This window comes from Elephas maximus, chromosome 6 (assembly GCF_024166365.1).
Source record: "Elephas maximus indicus isolate mEleMax1 chromosome 6, mEleMax1 primary haplotype, whole genome shotgun sequence".
NCBI classification, from domain to species: domain Eukaryota; kingdom Metazoa; phylum Chordata; class Mammalia; order Proboscidea; family Elephantidae; genus Elephas; species Elephas maximus.
In genome coordinates, this window is record NC_064824.1 from 120,223,279 (window position 1) to 120,250,126 (window position 26,848).

General features: G+C 40.1%; 1 protein-coding gene across 3 annotated transcripts in view; it reads right to left on the reverse strand.

The window, feature by feature from the left end:
- Window positions 1-13,673: 13,673 nt before the first annotated feature.
- The window catches only part of EPHA4 (EPH receptor A4), a 167,690-nt gene continuing 154,515 nt past the window's right edge, over window positions 13,674-26,848 (reverse strand). Inside the window, exons 17-18 of one of the 3 annotated variants that reach the window (XR_007517971.1) lie at window positions 25,694-26,599; window positions 13,674-15,992 (exon numbers count right to left, since the gene is read on the reverse strand). Coding sequence is in view for 1 of the 3 variants with exons in the window: in XM_049888303.1 (XP_049744260.1) it covers window positions 26,485-26,599 (115 nt within the window). In the remaining 2 variants the exon portion in view is untranslated. Of the gene's footprint in view, window positions 15,993-25,162; window positions 26,600-26,848 lie in introns of those variants that run through there. The other 2 variants (XM_049888303.1, XM_049888304.1) reach the window with 2 other exon arrangements.

Below are 26,848 nucleotides of genomic sequence, written 5' to 3' on the forward strand. Positions count from 1 at the left end.
GATTAGCAGCAGTAGCTCTTAACCACTAAGCTACCAGGCTTACCATTTATGGAACCACAATACCCAAAGTCTATGGATATAAATTAATCTGTACCAATTCTATTTGTTCAGGAGTTGAGCAAACCCCAAAGACTCCACCCAGATATTTCTTAGATGCCAGGGGTAGTAGGATCTGATGTAAGCTCAGGGAAGCACACTCCTATTCCAGTGTGCTAGCATCTCACCAAAGCACCTGACCAATGACTATAGTGCAAGAGACCTCTGAGAAAGCATTGTTCCCCCATGTTCATCCATCATCCACTGGTAGCTACTGTAAACCCTGGTAGTGCCAAAGCTGCATTATGATGTACGGCACTATTTGGACCCTGAAACTTATGAAGTATCTCATGAACACATTTACTTTACTTTCTGGCTTTATCCCGTGTAGTAGATTTTTCAGGAAATATTTATTTCCTCCTCCAACCCTCATGACAGAAGAACATTCCATATCTCATTGATATTGGTCTTAGCCATGTGCCTCACATTGACCTCATGGTGGGTAGAATGCAGTTCCCTACCCCTTGACCTTGAACTAGGCCACATACTTGTTTTCGCCAATAGTGTATTATTATATGTGACGTGCCCAGATGTTTAAGATGTGCTTCCATAGTTCAACTTTGTCTATTGCTCTCCTACTTTTGCCATTAGAAGAACATGCTTCATGTTGTGTCTGGTCCAAGAAAACTAAGAGACACATGGTACACACCTGGACCTAACCTGCAACTTGGAGCTCAGCCAGATAAACCTAGACTAGATCATTTGAATGGCAGTTTATCTACAGGTGTCTGAGCAAAAAATAAACAATTACTGCTGTGTGTACTCCATTTTAGGGTGATTTTTAGGCAATTTTTATGTAGCAATCACTGAACAATATATTCTTCTCTGATCCTATAGAATCAGTCCCTCAGGCTGGATCAGAAGTGTAGACACCATTCTATCCATTCCAGTGTTTTCCCACCACCTCTGTTCCCTCCAACAAGCCAGTAACAAACGCAATCAAAGTGAAAAAAGGCCTGAATCCAGTTTGGGACTCAACTAGGACGTCTTGGTACATTTGATTAATAGTGATCTGTTCATAATTTTCATGAGTCAGCTTATAGAATTCCTTAAAAATGGCAATTGGAAAGAAAACTGCAGAGCAAGTTTTTACTGCCACCTTCACAATGCAAGCTTAACATTTCCTTTCAGAGAGAAGTTTACTAAAGTTTTGGCTATTTAATTGTGCTCTCATGAATTGTAGGCCTTTCACGTAAGTGAACTCACTCTGAAAGGTTAGTGGTATCTTGGCTGGCAAATATTTTTTCAAAGAAGGCATTTGTTTCAGAAATAAACATTTAATTTGGGTGAATTTTAATAGCCACAGGGCTTGATTCTGACGAAAATGTTTACTAGCAGCGTTTCTGCTTTGGAGCCATTTGTTTCCGTTATTTTGACAGAAACAAAATTTGGTTGGTTGTTGTTTGGGATGCGAAATGGTTTTGTAAGCATTTCAACTTGATGTCCAGGCAGGCAGTCACAATAATTCTTTTTCAAATAAATGAGACCACCATATTTCTATTCGTTACTTCAGCGAGAAAATTTTAACCAGGGAAAGAATTGGCAAAACACTGCAGCACAAAATCCTGAAAGAAAATTGCAACAAAAGTTAGTATACTGTAAATATTTGTGCAAAGACTTGGGCCATCTTTTCTTTTTATAAATACTTGCCTGAGCAGCCAAAGGAAATGGAAAGTCGAAAGAGAAAATCACGTGTCCTCGTTTATAGTTTGGAACAGCAAATGTTACTGAATTCAGCAGAACTTTATCGTACCTTATGAGTTATGCATAAGACAGAAAGGTGGAATAGAATTTTATGCAAACATATTAAGCTACATAGAAGTGATTTCTGTAATTAATCATTTTTTAATCATAAAAATTGAAAATAAGAGAAAACACCTTCTAAAGGAGTCCAGGGTCAATCAAGTAAATAAACTAAAGCCATTCAGTCAACGAGCATTGATTGGATTTTAGCAAGATAGTATTGACTTTGCTTCAACTCCACCCACTTCACAAACTAATTAAAAAAGCACATCAACGACATCTTCAATCAGCTCAAGAAGATAAGTGGGCTTCAAAGCAATCAACTACAGAACTCTGTCAAGAATATCAATAGTTCCTCAAAGAACTTCAGAGAGCTTTCTGGAAGTTACTCACGTCAATCAGAAGAACAAAAACATGTGCTTGTAATTTAGGGGGACCTTTCTGGACAATGTGGCTGACTTATCAGAAAGAAAGCCACACACAGAGCAGAGCATCTGTTAGCACCCAAGATCCCACTCTACCTCAGTCCACCTAAATTCCAATCTAGTAAGAGTAATAACAATGCTCGGATCAGAAGGGCTTGAAGGGTCATTGAGCAACTCATTTAAAATGTCTAAAAATGTACCAGCTGCTATAGTCCTTAAATGGAATAGAGGATTATTAGATTACCTTTTGAAGGAACATGGTCTGCAGATCCATAAAAGAGCCTGTCTTGTGAGTGTCTCATTGTCTTTACTGTCCAAAGCTCCACAGAACATATTGTTCATTTTTGAACAGATGAATGAATAAAAGAAGCGCTTTGACTTTATTACTGGCCCAAGAAAATTTTTTTCTTCTTTCTGTTTCCATTTCCAAAGTATAGGAAATCTAATTTCATAACGAAAGACATCTAACCTATTCAAAGCTCTGTTCTGTTAACAATCTTAGCGAAAAGATTCAAGAAAAATCTGAAGACAGAAATTTCTTTCCTATAACATTTGGATGAGAAAGAAACCAAACAAATGAAAGCACAAAGAAGACAAAAAGGAAGGATGGGGAAAAAAAAGAAAAAGAAAAAACACAATGTGGCACAAGAAGACAGTCCATGTCAACGTGGGGTTTAGTTTTCAAGTCGACCTTATTGTTTTCTAGTGGTAACACCACCCCCCTTCCCTTCCCTTTCTTTCTCTCTCTCCCAAGAGTCTTTATGACCTAAATATCTCCTCAGGATTTTATATGTGTTATATATGTTACGAGAAGCTCTTGTGGCACAGTGGTTAACTTGTTCGGTTGCTAACCTAAAGGTTGGCAGTTTGAACACTCTACCTGCTCTGTGGGAGAAAGGAGTGGCAGTCTGCTTCTGTAAAGATTACAGCCTTGGAAACCCTAGGGGGCAGGTCTACTTTGTGCTGTAGGGTCGCTATAATTTGGAATGACTCGATGGCAGTGGGTTTTTGGTTGGTATATATGTTACTTTATATGTGTGAAATTATTTTCAAACTTTTCAAAGAATAATAAGCTTCTATTAAATATTTTGACTCCGAGATTGTGGGGAAGCATGGAGGGATAGTTAGGGCCAGCTGGGGCAATGGGAGTCACCATGATACTTCAAGACAGCAGCCATTTTACCAACTTCCATACCAGTTGCACTCAAGTTGATTTCAACTTATGGTGGCCCCATGTGTGTCAGAGTATAACTGTGCTCCACAGGGTTTTCAATGGCTTGTTTTTTAGAAATAGATCACCAGATCTTTCTTCCCAGGTGCCTCTGGGTGGACTCCAACCTCCATCCTTTCAGTTTGTATCTAAGCATGCTAACAATTTGCACTACCCAGAGGCTTACCAACTAGCGTGGGAGCACTTAAATATTGTTAACAACTGCTACAGCAACATCGATGCGTACCTATCAGTGCTGCCTTTCTTTTTTGCACCTATGTATAACATTCTTGAATTTAGAAATTCATACCTAGGAGCCAAGAAATTTAAAGTATGCATTGAATTTTAGAGCTGAAAGATATTAGGGATTATGAAGCCCAAGCTCTGGAGTTAAAGTAAGTGGTCATGAGTGGCATATTCCTGTTCACAAAACTCTTTGTGGCTGAGTTTGGGCTAGATCCAGTATCTTCTAAATGGTAAAATATTCTTTTTCAACAATATCCAGCAGAGAGTGCCTATTACACTAAGTAGGTTTTCTAACACATTAGTCTACAACCACGGGAAAATCAATTTCAAGCTATCTACCAGGGAATTAGAAGTCTTACTTAAGATGTGAAACATTACTTGTTCCCATGAAAACACAAATTTCAGCCTACATTCTACTCCTCAATCAAGACGTTTGAAGAAATAACAATAATGATACCTAACTCATATCAAAGAAGTGTTAAAACAACCTAAAATAAATATTTACACAGGTCTACTTTTTGGAAGAAAGGAGCCCTGATAGCTCGATGGTTAGGTGCTCAGCTGCTAACCGAAAGGTCGGCTGTTCAAATATATCAGTAGCTCCACAGGAGAAAGCCCTGGCTGTCTGTTCCATAACAGAAATACCACAAGCGAGTGGCTTTAACAAACAGAGGTTTATTCTCTCGCACTTTAGGAGGCTGGAAGTCCCAATTCACGGTGTCAGCTTCAGGGGAAGACTTTCGTTCTCTTTTGGCTCTGGGGGAAGGTTCTTGTCATTAATCTTCCTCTGGTCTACGAGCTTCTCAGCACAGGGATTCTGGGTCCAAAGGACATGATATTCTCCTGGCTTTTGTTTCTTGGTGGTATGAAGTCCCCTGTCTTTCTGCTTGCTTTTCTCTTTTATATCTCAAAAGAGATTAGATTAAGGCACAATCTAATCTTGTAGATTGAGTCCTGCCTCATTAACATATCTGCTGCTAATCCCATCATATCAGCATCATAGAGATAGGATTTACAACATACAGGAAAATCACATCAGATGACAAAATGGTGGACAATCACACAATACTGGGAATCGTGACCTAGCCAAATTGATACACATATTTTTTGGGGGGACACCATTTAATCCATGACAGTTCCTATGAGTCAAAGTCAACTTGACAGCACACAACAATAACAAACTTTTTGGAAATGCCATAGAAAATCAACCAGTGGACCACATTCCTTCCTAGTCCTATATTCATTTCTGTAAGAGATATCACAGGAGTCCCTAGGTGGTGTGAATGGTTAGGCACGGGACCACTAACCAAAAGATTGGCAGCTCCAACCAACCCAGAGGTACCTTGGAAGATAAGCCTGGTTATATGCTTCTGAAAGATCACAGCCTTGAAAACCCTGTGGAGCAGTTCTAGTCTGCACACATGGGGCCACCATGAGTTGGAATTGACTCAATGGCAACTAACAACAACAAAAGGTATCATGGTTTTATAGAATGAGCATCATCTTTGATGGCAGACATACGATGCAAATCTCAACACAGCCATTTTAAAGCAGTGAAAATTTGAGTAAATGCTAAACCTACTTAATTCTCAGTTTCTACAGAACTTGTGAAATGGTAGCAATAATACCTGCAGCCTGGTTGTTATGAGAATTAAACAAGAAATCTGCCTGTAACCCATAAGTCACCAACCTCACCAACCTGTGGCTACAAAATAATGTTACATATATTTTTCATGCCCAGGCTACTACACTCCTAACTATCCAGCCAGCTGTCGACAAATAGTTTTGAGAATTTTCCAGGATCTTCTCACCCATGTAGTCCAGAACAAATTGGCCAAGTTCTTCCCTTTGGATCGCTAGTGTTGCTGACAACTCTTGTGATATTATTGCTTTTGTTGGCACCTATATTTCACTGTAGGCCTTTACTGCCTCTGCTCTGGTCCTGTTGTAAATTTATTACTGCTCAACCGGATTCCATAAATCACAATTAGGAAAGGATCAGGAAGGGTGTGGTTTATTCCAAATTCAACTGAGGTTTAAGGAAGAATACAAAGAATAACTGGCAACTACTGCTGGTGCAGTGGTTAAGAGCTTGGCTGCTAACCAAAAGATCAGCTGTTCGAATCCACCAGCTGCTCCTTGGAAACCCTATGGGGCAGTTCTACTCTGTCCTATAGTGTTGCTATGAGTTGGAATTGATTCGATGGCAATGGGTTTTTGAGTTTTTGGCTACCATCCCAAATGCCCAAATTCTACCTCTGATGTATTAGGTCAAGGCTCTGCCTACCTCCAAGTCTATCTTCTTGCGCAGGAGCTCACTCCTTCTCCTCCCCTTGAAAGGCTCCAAGTACTTCCGTGTCTAGAGCCCAGGACCAACTTCATTTACCCACCTGTGGCCCATAGAAGAAGAGTGTCCTCTCCACCAATCCAAAGGCAAGCTCAAGTCCAGCCCTAAAAAAAAGGAACTTCCTTTTTCCATTGACAGTGGTTATTTACCTTCTATACAGGCTGAAATTGCCACCCATAGTGTATGGTCTGGTCCTTTGGCTCAAACGTGATATTCACATGAGTCAACAGGGTATTTCTCAAAGTCTAGTTTATTCAGTTTTAAATAACACCCTATCTAGGACAACAACAATTCAAGCTAGGTTACTAAGACCAGCCCAGTTACTTTTCAAAATATTTCTTTCAGAATGAAATACAAAAACATAACAAAGCATACCTTTCTCCGGTCATGGTCTCTTCTTACGTCCTGGTGTCCCACGAGCAGGAATGGGCTAGTCCCACTCAAATGGCCTAAAGGGAGAACTTGGTTTCCCAGCGAGGAGTGAATGCTGGGTGAGCTACCAACAAATGTCCAACACATCAGCTAGGGAGTTAGTGCCTTATTGTGAGGATGACGGCAAATCATTGAAAAGTTCCTCTCCCAATGTCAGATTGCAATTCTTATTTAAAAAGCAGGCACCGTGTCCGGCATCATAACAAAGTGCATTAGGGGAAAAAAAAACTTATTATAATAGCCCAGGCTTTAACTTTAGATATTTTATCAACAGTCAAGACCTAATTTATAAAGAGGAAATTTATGAGAATATTCTCGTTTTACATTTCACCAAATTCGTTTTGATTCTATAAGTTACTTGCCATTGGGAGGGAGGGGGGGATGGTGAAAAGATGAACTCAATTAAACCTTAACTGAATGGTAAATGAGATGGTGATTCTACTATGTCATCCACAAGATAATAATGCACAAGCAAGAAAAACCTACAGGGCAATTAGTCCCCTGAGGGAGTCTACTATTTCAATAAGCCACAGAAATAAATTCTGAGCAATAAAGAAAAGGAACTCTCTTAATTGCAAGTTTCCCTTGCCCATTTAAAAAACTGTCTCACGTGCGTGTCTTTTTGCCTTTTTTGAGTATTTCTTGAACTTCTTTGCAACTTTCAGCCCCTCATATTTGCCTCTGGCTGATTTTAAATTATGCTAATTGGAAAAGGGAAAAGTGTTGGTAATGGAATAAAATGGAGCGCTATTTCTTATAGCATCTGGTGCAATCTGAGCCATTTGAAAGTGCATCTTATGGAATAGAGTTCTGAATAAGCGATGCCAGTCTGATTATAAACAACATGGGTCTCATTAGAATATGTCAATCTGATTGCTACCTAGTGATACACTGCAGATTACTAGGCCATAATTGCCTCTTACATATTATGTGTGTAATATACAGTTTCTTGCATCTATGTTAAAACCACTTTCATGGCTATCTTTTCCAGCTCCACACAAAGCAATGTCTATGTTCTACTAAGTTGATTTTAACTGGATCCTTAGGTTCTAATTCTATTTTTTTGTAAGTATTCATCAAGTTTTCTGCAGCAGTGCTATAAACAAAGAATTATGTCCAGGGCGATTGCCAGAAATAAGATATGTCAGAGGTCTATTACCCATTCAACTGGGAGCAGCCAATGGCCCAAGGCAATTCCTCCAAAGGAAAAGGGTAAAATAACTGAGGCCAAAGCCCACAATATAACTACAGGTCTTAATTAGGTTGTTGATTTACATGTGTTGGGCATTTTTTCATTGTCAAAATCCATTTGGATCCTTACTGTGACTAGAAGAATTCAGACATCCCTAAAACCTCCTATAACAAGCTTTGAAATCATGACATAATCGATTATAGTTTTTAGAAGTACAATCTCTCCAACTCTTGTTCCTGATACCTTAGATCTTCCCAGCGCATGCTCCATCTCTAACCAGCGTGGAGGCTACTAGACCACTCACCAATGAACAAAAGGCAAATCTCCATTCAACTGCAAACCTAGATAAATACTTGAAATATGCCTTGGGGTGTAGAGGTGGAAGGCATAGTGGGAGGCTTGAGCTTCTGTACTTACCCTATGAAGGAGCCCCGGTGGTGCTATGGTTAGGAGCTCGGCTGCTAAACAAAAATGTCAGTGGTTCAGACCCAGCAGCTGCTCCAAGAGAAAGACCTGGCAACTTGCTTCCTTAAAGACTGCAGCCTAGGAAACCGTATGGGGGCAATCCTACTCTGTCCTATAGGGTCGCTATGAGTCAGAATCAACTCAATGGTACCCAACAACAACACTATAATAACACTAAAAGCTAGACACTAAACACTAAAAGTTGTACCCAACCCAACCCAAAGTTGTACAGCATGGAGTAAATCTGTTTGCTTGCCCCCTCTCCTTCCGTGTTTTCATCTGAAACCTCCAAGAATAGATTAAATCAGCATTCCCTAAAATGCATTTCAAAGAACTTTTGTTCAATAGAGATGTTAAAGGGTCTCATTTTCGAATACATGTGAAAAATGTCAGGTGAAACTGGAAAAATTGGTTTCTTTACAACAAGACTTCTCAGGGCCTTTAATATACCAGTGTGCTTTATGAATCTCTCAAACGGAGTTGTAGAGCACATCATTGTTGCCCGATTTATTTCACCAGAAAAGCCACTCCCCATCAACCAACTGTCTACTGAATAATACTCATGGATGTCTAGTTAACCAAAGGTTTTATCTAAATGCCTACCCACTCTCTCTTGTCTTAAATTGGACAGCCTGACTCATTCTGATGCCTGTGGCCAACGAGGGCCTCCACAGTTGCATTTCCTGCTTTCCATAGTAGCTTTCAATAGAATTGATTACACTGAATTCTCACATATCCTGGCCAAGTAGGGAACTCTTACCCCCATTTTAAAAGAAGTATACTGCCTTTCAGGGAGGTTAAGTGATTTTGCCCAAGGCCACACAGCTAGTTAGTAGCCGAGGCAGGGTTCAGAGGCAGGGTTCACGTTAAGCCTGTGCTCCCTTTTTCACTACATCATTGTCTTTGTCGTCTAGTGCTGCTGTAACAGAAACAGCACAAGTGGATGGCTTTAACAAAGAGAAGTTTATTCTCTCACAGTCCAGTAGGCTAGAAGTCCGAATTCAGGGCTCTGGCTCCAGGAGAAGGCTTTTCTCTCTGTCAGCTCTGAAGGAAAGTCCTTGTGATGCATAAGTTTTCCCTTATTCTAGGAGCATCTCAGTGCAGGAACCTCAGGTCCAAAGGACGTGCTCTGCTCCTGGTGCTACTTTCTTGGTAGTATTGAGGTCCCCAACTCTCTGCTTGCTTCTCTTTCCTTTTATCTCTAGAGAGATAAAAGATTATGCAGGCCATAACCCAGGGAAACTCCCTTTACATTGGACCAGGGATGTGACCTGGTAAGGGTGTTACAATCCCACCCTAATCCTCTTTGACATAAAGTTAGAATCACAAAATGGAGGACAACCACAGAATATTGGGAATTATGGCCTAACAAAGTTGATACACACATTTATGGGGGGACATAATTCAATATATGACAATCATGCTGAGCATTTCCACCTCAGTTAATATCCCCTGTCTTTGGACCCATCTTTTGTTTCTATATGGTTAATGACTAACCTCTCTCTGTAACAGGCCATCATCAAAGTGAAGAATGGCATTTGAGAAGTGCTGTCCATGGCTTTTATGCCTAGAACATGGAAATGATAATTAAAGAAAATCACTACCTCCTCCCAGACTATATTTCAGATGGCTGTACCCTAACGATAATAGATTATACTCTGCTTTTAGTGAAACGTAGAATGTGAAGATTATTTCTTACAAAACACAGTGTGTTGGACAAATATTGTACTTAAGGTATAGTTTGTTCCACTAGAGTTTACCAAAAATTATCAACATGACAAATCAACCAAAAAAAAAAAAAAAGCCACTTGACAACAAAATGGGCATGCGATGTTTCAGGAAGAATGCAACGGTAGACACATCTGCTAACGATGATGTGTAGCACCATCATCAGATCAAAACAAGCACATTTGACACATGGTATAATCAGATAGAATGGAGCAACTTGGCCCATCATACAGTATGCCAGGGGAGTGTAGAGGTTAGGAGCAAATCTCTGGGGTTCACCTATTTCAGTTTAAATCTCCATTTCAACCTTTACAGCAGGTAACCTTGGACTAGTTATCTAACCTCTCTAGGCCTTAGAGAAACCCTGGTGGCATAGTAGTTAAAAGCTATGGCTGCTAACCAAAAGGTCAGCAGTTCTAATCTACCAGGTGCTTCTTGGAAGTGCTATGAGGCAGTTCTACTCTGTGCTATGAGTTGGAATTGACTTGACAGCAGTGTTTTTTTTTCCTATGCCTTAGTGCCCATATCTATAAAATTGGGCATAAGGGTCCTTGTCATAGGTTGTTTATCTGCTTTGCAGTTAAAAAAAAAAAAAAAAATCAAACCCATTGCTGTCAAGTTGACTCTGACTCATAACAAGAACACTGTAGGACAGAGTAGAATTGCTCCATAGGGTTTCCAAGGAGCAACTGGGAGATTTGAACTGCTGACCTTTTGGTTAGCACCCGAACGCTTTACCACTGGGCCACCAGGGCTCTGGTTTGCAGTTACTACTCAAAAACGTTAACAGTAATGAAATTCTGTAAGCTGGGGCTCCAGCTCCAATTCTTACGATGCTTCAGAGCAAGGCTTTAAGATCTTGCCCACCTGATAAGTGTCAAGGGGTTCAGGTGTTGTTGTTTTGCTCATTCTAGTTTTAGCTTGACTTGGGGGAAAAATAATACTTCAGATTTCTTGGCCTGGGATTAGGGTTCATCCTATGTTCCCTCCCAAGCTGGGAGGACTGAGTAGTTAAGACCATTTAAACCCTAAAAGGCAAACAGATGATCGTGACTAAAGACTCAGCTTCTAGAAAAATGCAGAAATGTGTGATGCAGAAAGGAAAGTGCGATCCCTAAAGCACCAGGATAGACAAGGATGCAACTGCCAATGTCACAGCAAGTCTGAGAATTGCTTGTGCTTCTCGACGTACCTGGGAAATGGCCATTGGAGGCATCTGTGGAGAAGATCAAACTCTGAGCTTGGAGATGCACTCGCCTTCTCCAGAAAGCTTTCACTGACCTCCCCTAGGTGCATAATCCCCCTTTATACCTGTGGTAGAGACAGACTAGCTGCTCAATTGTTTCATTTCCTCTTCCTGCATACACAGGAAGACTGTTTCTCAGCCTCAGAGCAGTTACGTTGGACCCGCGGACTAGGTTCTGACCAATGAGGTATGGAAGGTAGTAATGGAAGCCATTCCCAAGGCTGACCGTAAAACCCCAACACAAGGTCCACATATTCTTCCCCTTATGGAGTGACCTGGGAGGCTACATATTTAACATGGCAACATCACAGGAGGGAAGGAATCTGGGTCACCTAGTCATGGTTGGAAAAGATTTGCCAGGGAAAATCCTTCAGATCTTTCTGTGGGTTGTGATGTTAGAACTAAACCTTCATTGTGTTAAGCCACTAAGAATATGGAGTTGTTTATTACAAACGCTAGCAGTTATTACCCCAAGTAATACAAAACTTTCATGTCACACAATTCTTAAGTCTACCTTGGAAATACTGCTAAGATTACATGAAGTAATTTGATTCCATTGGACCAGCTCAGTCTAGAAAATTAGGAAAAAGTTATTTATTGGCTGACTTTCTATCTTGCAGGAGTCCCTGGGTGGTGCAAATGGAGCACTGGACTAGAAGAAAGGCTGAAGGTCTGAACCCACCCAGAGGGACCCTGGAGGAAGGGCCTGATGATCTGCTTCTGAAAGGACACAGCCTGGAAAACCCTATGGAGCAGTTCTACTCTGCACGCTTGGGGCGCCATGAGCTGGAATAGACTGGATGGCAACTAACAACAAGCACCACAAACAGGTGGGGAGATTGGAGAGAATTTTTAGAAGATTCCAACTCTCGTCCCTTTCAAACCACAAATATGCTGCCGACCACTCAATGGGTTGGTCCTGTTGGTTCTTGAGATGATTTCAAGGAAATGATCATAAAATAATCAGTTGTAACTCAGATCCTAAGCTTCTTTTTATTTCAATGCCCAAGAGTTAAAACATTCCAGCAAATACTCAACTGCATGCTCATTTCCCATCTCCTCCCCCCGCCCCCAAAAGCACGGTCATTTACCATCTCCCCTCTCCAATGCCAGCTGCTCTTAAGGCCTTTAGTAAATATGTTGTGGCAAGTTCTGAGTCTGTTTTTCAATTGGCAATTGAGCTCTGTCCATTGAGTTTAATGAAATAGCATCATGTTGAGAGCATCTGTTTTTAAAACTACGACCCTTAATACTTTTGTATTCCACACCAATTTAGAATTCGATGAAAGATGTTAAATCTTCTCCCCATCAAGGTGCACATATATATGTAATCATTGACATTTGCATAATGTTTCAGGAACATTCTTGTACCCCTTGGCACTAATCAATGCAACCTCGAGGATCCATGGGTATCAGGTTAAAAACCTCTGGTAAGGATTGATGAGACACTGGTCATTCAGAGGTAGAATTCGCACCCTCCATGCAGGAGACCCAGGTTCGATTCCTGGTCAATTCACTTACTGCACAGCCGCCACCTCGCTGTCACGGAGGCTTGCGTGTTACTATAACGTTGAATAGGTTTCAGCAGACCTTCCAGACTAAGTCAGACCGGGAAAAAAGGCCTGGTGATCTACTGCTGAAAATCAGCCCACGAAAACCCTAGGGATTAGAGAGAGATGCAACTGATCACGGGGCTAACACAGGACCTGGGCGGTTTTTCGTTCCATTGTTAATGGGGCCCCCACGAGTTGGGGCTGGCTCAATGGCAGCTACTGTCAATGATTGGTAGGTGGTCATTTGGATCAGCAGCAAGGATGTTAGAGAGGGTGTTGAACTGGGGATCTTAAAGAAGATGTTAAAAAAGATACCTATACTATCAAAAAAGGCTGATGAACATAGATAGCGACCATTTGCTGTATATTGTTGAGTTGCAAGATACTGCGCTAAAAGCTTTAACACGTTTAATCTTCAATAAAGCTTTTGGTATTGTAATCACCGTTGTACCAACAAAGACTTGGGTAGAGGGGAGTTAAGAAACATGTCCTAGATCACATAATTATTAAGTGGTAGAGCCTGCATTCCAATCAAAGTCCCAGTTCTGTTGCACTCCAAAGTTTATAGTTTTAATTACAATGAGATACAAGAACTTGTAGAATCTAAGTCAGATGTGCTAATGTCATTATTCCCAAGGGCAAGGACCATTTAGAAGTTAATGGTTTTTATCTTCTAAATAAGTACACTCAATTAGAAAGTAAGATTTTGTGTTTTAATCATATGGCAACAATTAATTAATTTAAAAACATCATACTGAAGTCCAAACATATTGAGGCAACTAAATTCCAGGTTTGTATACGGCAACTACTTTATTATTTTCAAATGCAAACTCTCTGCATTTAGTTTGCTATTTTACAATTTTACAAACTAGGTATAAAAGACCATAAATAAATGACATAAGTTATGTGTACCTAAAGTTCATGAAGGGAAGAAAAATACCTTGACAAATTAAAACAAAATAGAAAGTCTATGTCTAACTCAAAATCACTCAAATTTCAGAACATTTATGAACCAAGGAATGTTCTGTTAATTTCTTTTTCAGTATGAACTAAATTATGATATGCCTTATACATTCTAATTTTAACCACAGTCCTTGCATATTCCAACATACGTGGAGTGATACAAAAAAATAAATGCACTCTTCAGTGTGTATCAATACTTGATGTTGTTTGGAGAATGTTACATAAGTGAAAATATTGCTTCTAGAACTTTACTGGTCAGAATTTTAAGTGTCTTCAGACAAATATGGAGGCTATAAGCGTGTATGGATTAATACACATATCCTTCACAGATTGCATACAAGAGGTCTCAAAACACACACACCAGCAGAGTAGTGAGCACAAGCTGTCTTTAAAATAACTTTTCTTTAATCACACCAGAACATTTCTTCCATAAGATTGTTAAAAACAATTTGGGGCCAGCAGACACATGGTGAAATGACTTAATTTGGTGTGGGAGGGCAGCTTAATGCTGCCTAATAGAAGATCTGGGCCTGATTTAACATCTGAGCTCACCGGGCCAGCATTCACTCATGGCCTTGACACAGTCCCTGAACTTGACTTCCTCCTCCTACCTATCTTGGAAAGATGACCTGCTCAGAAATTCAACCTCATTTCTTTATACATATTTTTCAGGCATCAATGCATAGGCACATCCCTTTAAAAATACACTAAGGTCCCCCAAAAGGGGTCAATTAACTTTGTTACTCCGGCATAGTTATGAGAATACAATGCCACACACCCTGTCAGAATGTAAATAAATATTTATTGATGATTTTCTCCATTTATTCAACAACATAGGGTTCAGATTCCATTTTTTTTCTCTTTTTCCCTGATTTGGTGTTATAGCTTATATAAATGGCCACAGTTTCTGCAACCATAGTTTAGAATAAGCAAGGCAAACACTCCAAGATTATGCAAAATGGCAGTATGTTCGCTGGAGTTTGGTATACATATCAGAGCAATTCTGAGTTTTCACACACTGGACCTTCAGATCTAGAAGGCTAATGCATTTTTGAGGGCCATTAAGAGCTAGCTGCATATTAATTACTCTAGAACTTTCTAGGAAAATTGGGGTCCTGAAATTGCTTGAGGCCATTTAACCTTAACTATGCCAACCTCAAGAGTCACTGGTATGTATTTTTCTGTGATACTGGCAGACAAAGTATTAATCCGAGACACATCATCTCAAAGCCGACACACGCGTCTACGTTCATCTCTGAAAGTATATGAATTGCATATATTTGTTCTCATTCAACAAGTCCATTTATGCAGGAAAACAAAGGCTAACTTGTACTCCATTTGGGGTTACCAGACAATTCTATCGCCTTCTTTCTCTCCATTAAGGAACTGTTAATTTGGATAAGGAGTTGTTGAATCAGAATCCTGATTTTGATGATGGGGCATCACCTGAATGGATTTATATCCTAAAATTACTCCACTGCTGAGGTGAAAATGCCTCTGTCCAAGGCTGTAGAATTACTTATTAAGGTTAGTGTGGCAGCTACAAAATACACTTATAGATACAGGACATTTGACATTCCTGGGTTGTCATTCTACAGGGATGGGCATGGTCTACAGGCCCATTCTCACGTGGCTCTTTATCTTGGAACTGGAGGAAACCAGAACTTTCCAAGTGTAGCAATCCACAACATTCACAGGCAGTTCTAAGCATGAGGTTATACGCGCGCACGCACACACACGTGTACACACATACACACACACACTCACACCTATGTACACACATCAAAAGAGATAGTCAGCTCATATTTAGTCTAGGAAAAAAATATATTTATATCACTGCAATGGCACACCCTGGGTAAAACGTTACTTCAGCAATGCATATCATAGGCAGCTCATGGGAACTGGCTTTGTTTTGTGTGGTGGCACCTGACCTGGTGTCCATAGTAAAACCTGTAGCCTTGGGTCACTTGCTGCCACACCAATGCAGCAGTGACGTACAGGAATGAAATATGGAAATACATATAAATAAAACCATAAAGAGTTTGGGAACAGGGGCTCTGCAGAGCTGGCGCTGCAAGACAGTACATTCCTCAAGAGCAACTGGAGAACAGATGCTGAACCTTGAATGTTTGCTGTTTCTTTCACTGTGGACAGAGGTTTAAAAGTCTCACATGTTTTTGTTTCAGAGATCGGCGTTGTTTCATCAATGTCTTTGCCCCAGAACTGGTGTAGTAGAAGCAGAAGAAACACGTTTAGAAGGAACTGAGAAGGGTGTGTTCTTTTCTATTCCATGGGCTTTATAGTCAACAGGAAGGGCTGTGAGGCCAAGATAGCAGAATCTACTCCCTGGAAAGAAATGAACAAGACTTTAGACAAAATGCCAAGTAATACCGCCAGCCTATTGTTGACCAATATTATAAGAAAGAGTATGGCTACGTAGAAGTTGGTATGGCTTAATAAGAAGTAGTTCAGGAAAGAGATCATGAAATCTTATTTTCTTCCTCTGAAAAACAATAATCATACTAGCAACAACAAGAAAAGTTTATTAATAGCTTAATTACAAAAGCTCTGAGGCAGGTTCAAGTCTTATCCCTCCTGTAAAGATGAGAACACTGAAACACAGACTAAGAAATGCCCAAGGTTACACACGCTGAAGTAAGTGAGGCTTGGGTTAGAACCCAGGCACCTGAGTCTGCAGCCATGTTTTTAACCAGCATGTTGTACAGCCTCTCTTTGAAATGAAAATCGTGACTTGTTATGGTTCAGTTGTGCAAAGTAAGAAGTGCTTCCCCAAAACATGTTGCCATCGAGCTGATTGCAACTCATAGCAACTCTATAGGACAGAGCAGAACTGCCCCATAGGGCTTCCAAGGCTGTAAATCTTTACAGAGGCAGGATGCCACACCTTTATCCCATGAAGTGGTTTGCGGGCTCAAACCACCGATCATTTGGTTAGCAGCTGAACTCTTAACCACTGCACCACCAGTGTGAAATGATGTAAAAGACAAAAGGTAAAACTGAAAAGGTACAGCTGCAAAAGGTCTGACTGCAAAAGCCCCAGATCTCAGTCTTTCCAAACAGGGGAGCTGTGCACCTTGGCCACAAATCTGGAAATATCACATTGGGACAATAGTTGACAAAAATTATTGAAAAACAGAAACAAAAAAGAAAACTTAGAAATAAAATACAGTGGGGGTGTTTTCCTTAAAAAGAAAGTAGCTTCTAGTGAACTGGATTGTCTAATTTAGTGAAGGATCTGTACAGTCAGCATATGAACGGGCAGGAGTGAAAGCCTCGGGTCATGGGCAAGGTGAGAGGCCCAGGGTGCCAGTGACAAATGTCTCAGGGTCTGAGCCTGTCTGTGGTGCATCAAGAAATAATCAGCCATGGCCACCCCACCAGTCTGGAATTGAACAAGCTGGCACAAGACAATGGAACGATTTTGGCTGTTCTTTGCCCTCTCTTTCATCAGGTAATCAACTCAAACCAAAAGAAGCAATTTTCCCTTCTTTAAATTTTGACAACTGACCATCGAGATTGTTTCTTGGTGGGTATCTCCAACCACAGTGGCCGTGTTGGGCAGTGGGTGGGCCCAAGTGTAGAACAGGACAAAGACCAAAGTGTATCTCACAGATACTTTTCCTTAATTTATTTACCCATTTATTTATTTGTGTGTTTTATGTTTATATGTTTATTGTGGGAAGGAATAAATAAAACGTAATTTCTTTGAGGTAAGTGACCATTATTTAAACTTGTAGAAAACACTTTAGTCAATTTGGAGATATTGAAAATTATAAATGTGGGTAAGGGTGAAACTACCAGTGCCTTCAAGAAGCCACTTTGCAAGACCATTCATTTTGCCTATTAAGAAAATATATGACGGTAAATGGAAAGGATGTATTTTTTCCAACTGTTTCCTTTCTAGAATGAGTAAGTCCATCAAATGTAGTTTTTGAAATCTGATTGTGCAGGGCTTTTATCAGGTGGGTGTGTATTTATACGAAAGACAAGGAGAACATAAATCATGGCTTTACACATGATTGGAGAATAACCAATACCATACGGATAGTCAAACTTTTTGATGGTGATTTTCCTTTACTACCAGAAATTCCAGTCTTATCAGGGGAGATAGAGTGGTTTCATGAACTCCTCTGTCCGCTTTCAGTTGGCCAGTCTCCTTCACTAAATGCCTGGATATAAAAATATAAATATATTTGCAACATTAAGTGGCCAACTGGAGGACATGGTGTGCACGTGAGTATATAAACATGACTGGGTATTTACTTGAGAAGGGTAGGAATGTGAAGGCTTATATCTAGTTGATGTTAGAGTAAGAGTTCAGAAAAATAAGACTTCTTCCCTCCTCTGAACTCAGTTATTTCCTTTATCACAGGGAATTGCTTGGACAGAGACCAGATAAAGCATGCGGTCTACACGGGATATGAGTTAAAGTGAATTCATTGTAACTAAATAAACAAAGTATTGTTCCTTTTAGGTCAGTCATGAAGACATTGAAATGTCTTTATTATCCAGTTCCTTTCACTGTAATGGGGTTTTATTTGTGAATTTAATTTTACTGTCTCTTCAATTCCAAAATAACTGATTCATGAACTTCAAGGCTAAGTGATACATGTTTATCCTGCCAGGAGAAATTTGATAGATGGAGTGGTGAAGTGCTCGGCTGCTAACCAAAAGGTGGGCAGTTAGAATCCACCAGCTGCTCCTTGGAAACCCTATGGAGGCAGTTCTATTCTGTCCTATAGGGTTGCTATGAGTTGGAACTGACTTGACAGCAAAGGGTTTTGTTTTGTTTTGGTTACCACCTTTAATTCCAAAAGATGGAAAAGGAAATAAAGACCAAAATCGATATCAGAAGAGACTCTGAAACTTGCTCTTGAACATAGAGTAGCTAAAGCAAAAGGAAGAAATGATGAATTAAAAGAGCTGAACGGAACATTTCAAATGGAGGATCAAGAAGACAAAGTAAAGTATTATAACGAAATGTGCAAAGACCTGGAATTAGAAAACCAAAAGGGAAGAACACTCTTGACATTCTTAAGCTGAAAGGACTGAGGAAAAAATTCAAGTCCCAAGCCGCAATATTGAAGGATTCTATGAGCAAAAACTAGAATAATGCAGAAGGATCAAAAGAAGATAGGAGGAAAACAGAGTCACTGTACCAAAAAGAAATGGTCAATGTTCAATCATTTCAGGAGGTGGCATGTGATCAAGAACCAACGATACTGAAGGAAGAAGTCAAAGCTGCAATGATGGCATTGGTGGAAAACAAGGCCCCAGGAATTGAAAGAATACCAACTGAGATGTTTCAACAAAGGGATACAGCCATGGAGGTGCTCATTCACCTATACCAATAAATTTGGAAGACAGTTACCTGGCTAACCTACTGGAAAAGATCTATATTTGTGCCCATTCCAAAGAAACGTGATCCAAAAGAATGTGGAAATTACAAACAATGCCATTAATATCACATGCAAGTAAATGATGCTGAAGATAATTCAAAAATGGTTGTAGCAGTACATCCACAAAGAACTACCAGAAATTCAAACCAGATTCAGAACAGGATGTTGAATAAGGGGTATTATTGCTGATAACAGACGGATCTTGGCTGAAAGTAAAGAATACTAGGAAGATGTTTATCTATGTTTTATTGACTATGCAAAGGCATTCGACTCTGTGGATGATTATCAAATTATGGATAACATTGTGAAGAATGGGAATTCCAGAACACTTAATTGTGCTCATGAGAACGCTGAACATAGATCAAGAGGCAGTTGTTCAAAAGGAACAAGGGGATAATGCATGGTTTAAAATCAAAAAAGGTGTGAGTTAGGGTTGTAACCTTTCATCGTATTTATTCAATCTGTATGTTGGGAAAATAATCTGAGAAGCTGGAATCGATGAAGAACTTGGTATCAGGATTGGAAGAAGACTCATCAAAAACCCATGATATGCAAATGACACAACCTTGCTTGTTAAAAGTAAAGAGGACTTGAAGCACTTACTCATGAGGATCAAAGACTAGCCTTCAGTATGGATTACATCTCAACATAGAGAAAACAAAAATCATCACAAATGGACCAATAAGCAATATCATGATAAACAGAGAAAAGACTGAAGTTGTCAAGGATTTCATTTTACTCAGATCTACAATCATCGCCCATGCACAGTAGTTAAGAAATCAAAGGATATATTTCATGGGGCAAATCTGCTGCAAAAGACCTCTTTAAAGTGTCAAAAAGCAACGATGTCACTTTGAGGACTAAGGTGCATCTGACCCAAGCCATGGTATTTTCAATTGTCTTACATGCATACAAAAACTGGACAATGAATAAGGAAAACCCAAGAATTGACACATTTGAATTATGGTGCTGGCAAAGAATACTGAATATACCATGGATTGCCAGAAAAATGAACAAATCTGTCTTGAAAGAAGTACAGAATGCTCCTTAGAAGCAAGGATGGCGAGATTATGTCTCACATACCTTGGACATGTTATCAAGAGGGACCAATTCCTGGAGAAGGACGTCATGCTTGGTATAGCAGAGGGCAAGCAAAAGAGACGAATCAAAATCAATCAATAAGATGGAATGACACAGTGGCTGCAACAATGGGCTCAAGCATAGCAATGATCGTGAGGATAGCGTAGGACCAGGGAGTGTTTCATTCTGTTGTACACAGGTTCGCTATGAGTCAGAACTGACTCAATGGCACCTAACCACCACCATTTTATAGGCACCCATTTACGCCTGTTGTTGTGTGCCTTCAAGTCGATTCCGGCTCATTTTGTGACAAAATAGAACTGTCCCATGGGGTTTCCTAGGCTGTAAACTTTATGGATGCAGATTGCCAGGTCTTTTCCCCCATGGAGACACTGGCAGGTTCAAACCCCTGACCTTTTTGTTAGCAGCTGAGCTCTTAACCGTTGCACCGCTAGGGCTCCTAAATTTACCCCTAAACCCTCATAAATCCATTTCCAGTGAAGAAGCTTCATCTGCAAGGCTCCCTGTCACTGAACTTCACTCCATCCCAGGCTAGCATGTCTCAATAGAACAATTGGTATCACAAGTGCAAGAAGGCTGAGTAACACCTGGGCAACCTTGGGGTTAGAATGCACCTTTCTTGTTTGGAGCTCAGTGTGTTTTACATAAGAGTATTTCACATCATTACAACAACACCATGAGTCAGGGAAGGTGTTATTATTAAGGTATCATTATCTCTAATTTACAAGTGGAGGAACTGAGTTATAAAAAAGAATGGAGTAAACTTCCCAGTGTCGATATCTAGGTTGGCTTCAGACACCATGGCTGTCCGGGTGCCAGACTCTGTCACCTCACCCTGGAAGCAATGCAACGTTCCTATTCTTCTCACCTCTAATGCTACTGGATATTATTTTAGACATTTGGAAAGTCCTTTTGTGGCCTTTCCATTGGCCTTTATTCTAACCCATGTGTTCAAATGGCTAGGATTCAGAAAACATGAACTTTCAATGAAGTAAGCTTTCAAATTCTACCTTTCTTTCAATCCTCACCTGATTATTTTATTTGCAAAGATATTCACTAGAAGCAGACTGCCACCTCTTTCTCCTGCAGAGTGGCTGGTGAATTTGAACAGTCAATCTTTTGGTTAGCAGCTGAGCGCTTAGCCATTGCACCACCTGGGCTCCGTACATACATATTAAAAAACATTAATTTGTTAAGAAATGGTAGAATTGATGAACTTGCCCTTTTGAAATGTTCTGATTTAAATATGTCCAACGTTTAGAAAAATACGTCAAGTCTTAAATTGTTAACTTTATAGAAGCTAAACTTTAGTTAAAAGATAATGCCATAGTCCCAGGTTTTGGGAATTGGACTGTGAAAAGAAGACAGAAGATTCCATAGCTTTGCTGAATAAAAACAAAATTTAAATAAAAGGAAGGAAAGAAATCAAACTACTTTCCTCAACTTTTAATATGAATATCCAGGATTCCTCAACTGGAGATAAAACAAAAATTGCTGGAGTAGTTTTAAAAAAAAAAATCACATTCTTTCTGAATAGAAAAGCTTTTATGACTAATGTTGCAAGAAAGGTTTTTCCTAAACTGTTGTGATCTGACAGCATCAAGTTTAACATTCCTTGCTTTATAAGAAATAGCTTTTAGGATAAAATCAAGGGAAAAATGGTCATTAAAATCAGCCATATACTATTGATTAAAAGTGATAAAAATGGCACATTCAAAAATGTTAAAATTCAACTAGGCAAAAAATGTTGGCCTTTTCTTTCTAGGAATGAACACAGCCATGTAATTAATCTGTTTCTATAAGAAAATTCCAGGACATAAAATAGAAGTATCCAAGGATAATGGGCCTTAGGAATAAAAAAGTGGGATTCTTGGTAGGTCTTTTTCTGATAATGAGGAAGTCAGAGTGAGTTCTAAGTCTCACCACTGGCATCTTGGTGTATCTTCTCTGGCTAATCTTGTTTGAGTACAGGGGCTGCCAGAACAGGACAAAAAATAAAAAGAAACTAATGAAAAAAAAACCCTCAATACTCCTCAACCACAGCAAACTCTCCAAAGGATGTCCCAATAAGATTAGCAGGAAATTTCCCTGAGGTTACTATCTATGCCTACAAGATGCTTAATAAGTGTCTGTGGCATGAATGGAGGGCAAAAAGGAACTTCTCTGAGGGAAATCACAGCCGGGGTCCTAGGTCTCTTCCTCCTGAACCTGACCTCATATAATGGTTCATATTTCTTTTCTTTCTGGAAAAACAGCAGAGGGGCCAGGCTGTTTTTTAGTCTCCTCTCTGTGTTGTCAAAAGAGGACTGAAATCCTGGAAGAACCCCAAACCACCTTGTTCTTTTTTGTAGCTTGAGGAAGGAAATAAACATTTCTCGGTACCTAGTATAGAGAAGAATACCCTGGTGGTGTAGTGGTTAAGTGCTACGGCTGCTAACCAAAAGGCTGGAAGTTCAAATACACCAGGCGTTCCTTCGAAACTCTATGGGGCAGTTCTACTGTCCTATAGGGTTGCAATGGGTTGGAATTGACTCAACGGTGGTGGTTTAGTATGGAGAAAAGGTGAGGGACATGCATTATCTAATGGGATTCCCACAATTCTGAAATTGGCACTGCGATCCCCATTTCATAGGTGAAAAAACTAAGGCAAGAGAAGTTTGTATAGGTCAAAGGCCAAAAAACATCTGCAGAGTCAAGAACAGACCCTGAAATGCAGTTTCACCCATAGATCTCACTGCCTCATTTTGCCACCTCATCTGTTAATAAGGTCTACAGGGTCACTATGAGTCAGGATCGATTCAATGGCAATGGGGTTTTTTTTTTTTTTTTTGGTTACTGGCAAACACAGGAGGGAAAAGTCAATAATTAAGAAAGCACGTGCTGATAAAATAAGAGGATAGCAGAAGAGCTGTGGGATTGATAAACTGCAGGTGGCCACACAAAATACAGGAAATTTCAGCACAACCGGACTAAACAAAAAGCAAAGAAGTTCCCTGAATAAACTGAATGCTTCGAAGGCCAGCATAGCAGGGACAGGGGGCCTGGGGACCATGGTTTCAGGGGACATCTAGGTCAACTGGCATAATAAAATCTATTAAGAAAACATTCTGCATCCCATTTTGGAGAGTGGAATCTGGGGTCTTAAACGCTAGCAAGCGGCCATCTAATATGCAACAACTGGTCTCAACACACACGGAGCAAAGGTGAATGAAGAATACCAAAGACAGAGGGTAAGTATGAGCCAAAGAGTCAGAAAGGGCCACATAAATCAGAGACTACAACAGCCTGAGACCAGAAGAACTAGATGGTACCTGGCTACAACTGATGACTGCCATGATAGGGAACACAACAGAGAATCCCTGAGGGAGCAGGAGTACAGTGGGATGCAGACCTCAAATTCTCATAAAAAAGACCAGACTTAATGGTCTGACTGAGACTGGAGGGACCCTGGAGGTCATGGTCCCCTGACCTTCTGTTAGTCTAAGACAGGAACCGTTCCCAAAGCTAACTCTTCAGACAGGGAATGGACTGGAGTATAAGATAGAAAATGATACTGGTGAGGAGTGGGCTTACTTGGATCAACTAGACACATGAGACTATGTGTGCAGCTCCTGTGTGGAGGTGAGATATAAAGGCCGAGGGGGACAGAAACTGGCTGAATGGACACAGAAATACAGGGTGGAGAGGAATGTGCTGTCTCCTTAGGGGGAGGGCAACTAGAAATATATAAAAAAATAAAAGAAATATATAGCAAGGCATATATAAGGTTTTGTATGACAGACTTGGCTTGATGTGTATACTTTCACTTAAAGCACAATTAAAAAAAAAAAAAACTAAGGATTCATCAAATTTACACCTTTAGCATTGATTTCCTTTGGTATTGATTTTGCATAAAAAATGTATTAGCAGGTATGTAAAACAGTGCATAGAAAATTTGACTAGTTATGATTTAATTGCGTGCAAAAGTTATTACAACCTCCATAAGAACCTAATTTATTCTTGGGAATTTATGCTCTGGGGAGAGCTGGTGAATTTTTTTCATCTGTTAAAAAACAAAAAAGAATACAGGTGTCCACAGTGACCCCTTGGGAGGGACTATCTTTATAAACCCTTGTGCTCCTCTTTGTACCTCCTGCTAAGGATACCAAGTTCAATCCTGCTTCTTCCACTGCACACAGTGACACCTTTTTTCCTTAAAATTTTTTATTTAACTAAATCCATTTTACCAATGACTATTTTAAACATGTGTTTACAAGTTGGTGACCCTGGGTGATACAAACGGTTAACGTGTTTGGCTGCTAACTGAAAGATTGGACATTGAGAGTTGGAGGTTCAAGTCCACCCAGAAGCAACTCAGAAGAAAAGTCTGGTAATCTACTTACAAAAAAAATCAGCCACCGAAAACCCCACGGAGTATCTACATGGGATCAAATTGATAATAGCAACATGAAATGTTAGATTAGGGAGCTTAGGGGGCAATAAGCTTATGTTAATGGGGGAGGAACCATTTGGAAAAGGAGGGTGAAATGGTTACACGACTTGAAGAATGTAATTAATACTGCTGAATTATACATGTAGAAATTGTTGAGTTGGTGTATGTTCTGCTCTGTATATTTTTCAATAACAAAAAAAAAAAGAAAAAAAGAAATTACACCTGCTACTTTTGAATGATATAGAATAACACTTTAATCTCAGATATAAAACATTTGAATTTTATTGAGAAAATAATTAAAATTTTATTTTTCTTTAAACCTACTGCTGTCGAATCGATTCTGACTTAGAGTAGTCCTGTAGGACAGAGTAGAACTGCCTCATAGGGCTTCCTACGCTGTAAATCTTTACAGAAGCAGACTGTCACATCTTCCTCCCGTGGAGCAGCTGGTGGGTTTGAACTGCCCACCCTTTGGTTAGAAGCTGAGCACTTAACCACTGTGCCACCAGCCTCATAGGGCTTCCTACGCTGTAAATCTTTACAGAAGCAGACTGTCACATCTTCCTCCCGTGGAGCAGCTGGTGGGTTTGAACTGCCCACCCTTTGGTTAGAAGCTGAGCACTTAACCACTGTGCCACCAGGGCTCCTTTTTTTTTTTTTTTTTTTAACACGAACGAAAATAAACAAACAACAACAAAATGCTATGGAACACAGTTCTATTCTGACATACATGGGGTCGCCATGAGTCAGAATCAACTCAAGGGCAACTGGTTGATTGTTTTTTATTTACAGATAGCACTCCTTCTAAAGAGGTATAACCAGAAGGTATAAGGCAAATTTTTCTGGAAAACACACAAGATAGATTTTTCTGGATAACATGCAAGCATGTAAGAGGGGGCAAGAGAGAACGGCTTCAGCCCCAACAGGGAGTCTGGTAGTGCCAACCACTGGGGCTGTTGAGGAATTTTAACCTTGAGCTGATACATTTAACAGAGATGAAAAAATGCTTACTGCTCAGTACCTCAAATCAGGTCAAATTAAAAACAAAAAAGTGTCTGTTGGAGAAAGATCCATTGCTGGTTCCTTCAACTTACCTTTTAGATTTGGGGTTGCTCCTTTAATGGGGAGACACAAGAAAGTTCCCTATTTAAGATTGTCACAGCCCACTATCCATAAGGTAGTTACAATAAGTTTGTAGAGTCCCAAAACAAGATTTTATATGGCACAACCTCAGGCCCAAAGAAACAGGCCTCATTTGTCCAGTTAGGGGGGAACTGGTGCTGGGTTTTTTTTTGTTTTTAATAACCCATGTTTCTTTCCTTTCCAGCCCCCCATAGTAACAGCGGTCCACCAGGCGGGCTGAGCCACGCTTCCGCAGAGCACGAAGGGAGCCACATGGTTTCGCCTAGGTTCTTTCCATGGTGTGAACCAAGCCCTAAAAGCCACAACGGAGTCCTTCAAAAACGTTCCAGGGCATGGTCTTCATTCCAGTGAAAGAGGAACGGCTGCTAGTTATTCCACACATAAAATGCTACAGTCGTCATTTCAAATGGAGAGAGGAGCAAAGGTGTCTCAGAGAAACTCAGTGTCTGGCAGCAAATACAGCATTGGAACTCAGAGGTGATGTTCTATTTATACAGGTACATGTATTTTACAGAAGCACTTCTGAGAAACAATTTGTTCCAGGTCTTATTCCAATGACAAGATGTCATTTCCGTGAGGCGCACCAGTTTCTGCAATCTGTACACCAAGCAACACTGCAGATTTTTTTTTTTTCCCTTATTTTCAGAGGGCGGAGACGAAGTAAAAAAAGTGCAGTTCTTCAATTAAAGTGCATGGATGAGGTAAACTAATTTCAAGAGTTTTGAGTTTATTCAGTACTGGCTCAGACAGGAACCATGCGGCCGTGTATCTGCTGCATTTGGGTTCGCATGGCCTGGAAGCTGCTCAAAATCTTATTCTGGTGCGTGATGGCTGTGATGCCAATTCTTGCCAGGTCACTGTACGTAGGAGGGAAAAAGAGAGAACAAGTCACATGGGCTGAGAATCTTTTCCAGGTTTCATGCAGACACACATTTGAACCAGCCACAATTAATACAGCACAAGGCAGGTGTATCAGCGTGTTTAGTTAAGCAATCCAATGCAGTAATGTAGGTGGCTTTAGGGAGGCCGTGTAAAATTACACTCAATCAAAATGAGAGGCATTCCAGTTTTATTATTATTATTATTATTTAATGAGTAGGATGATT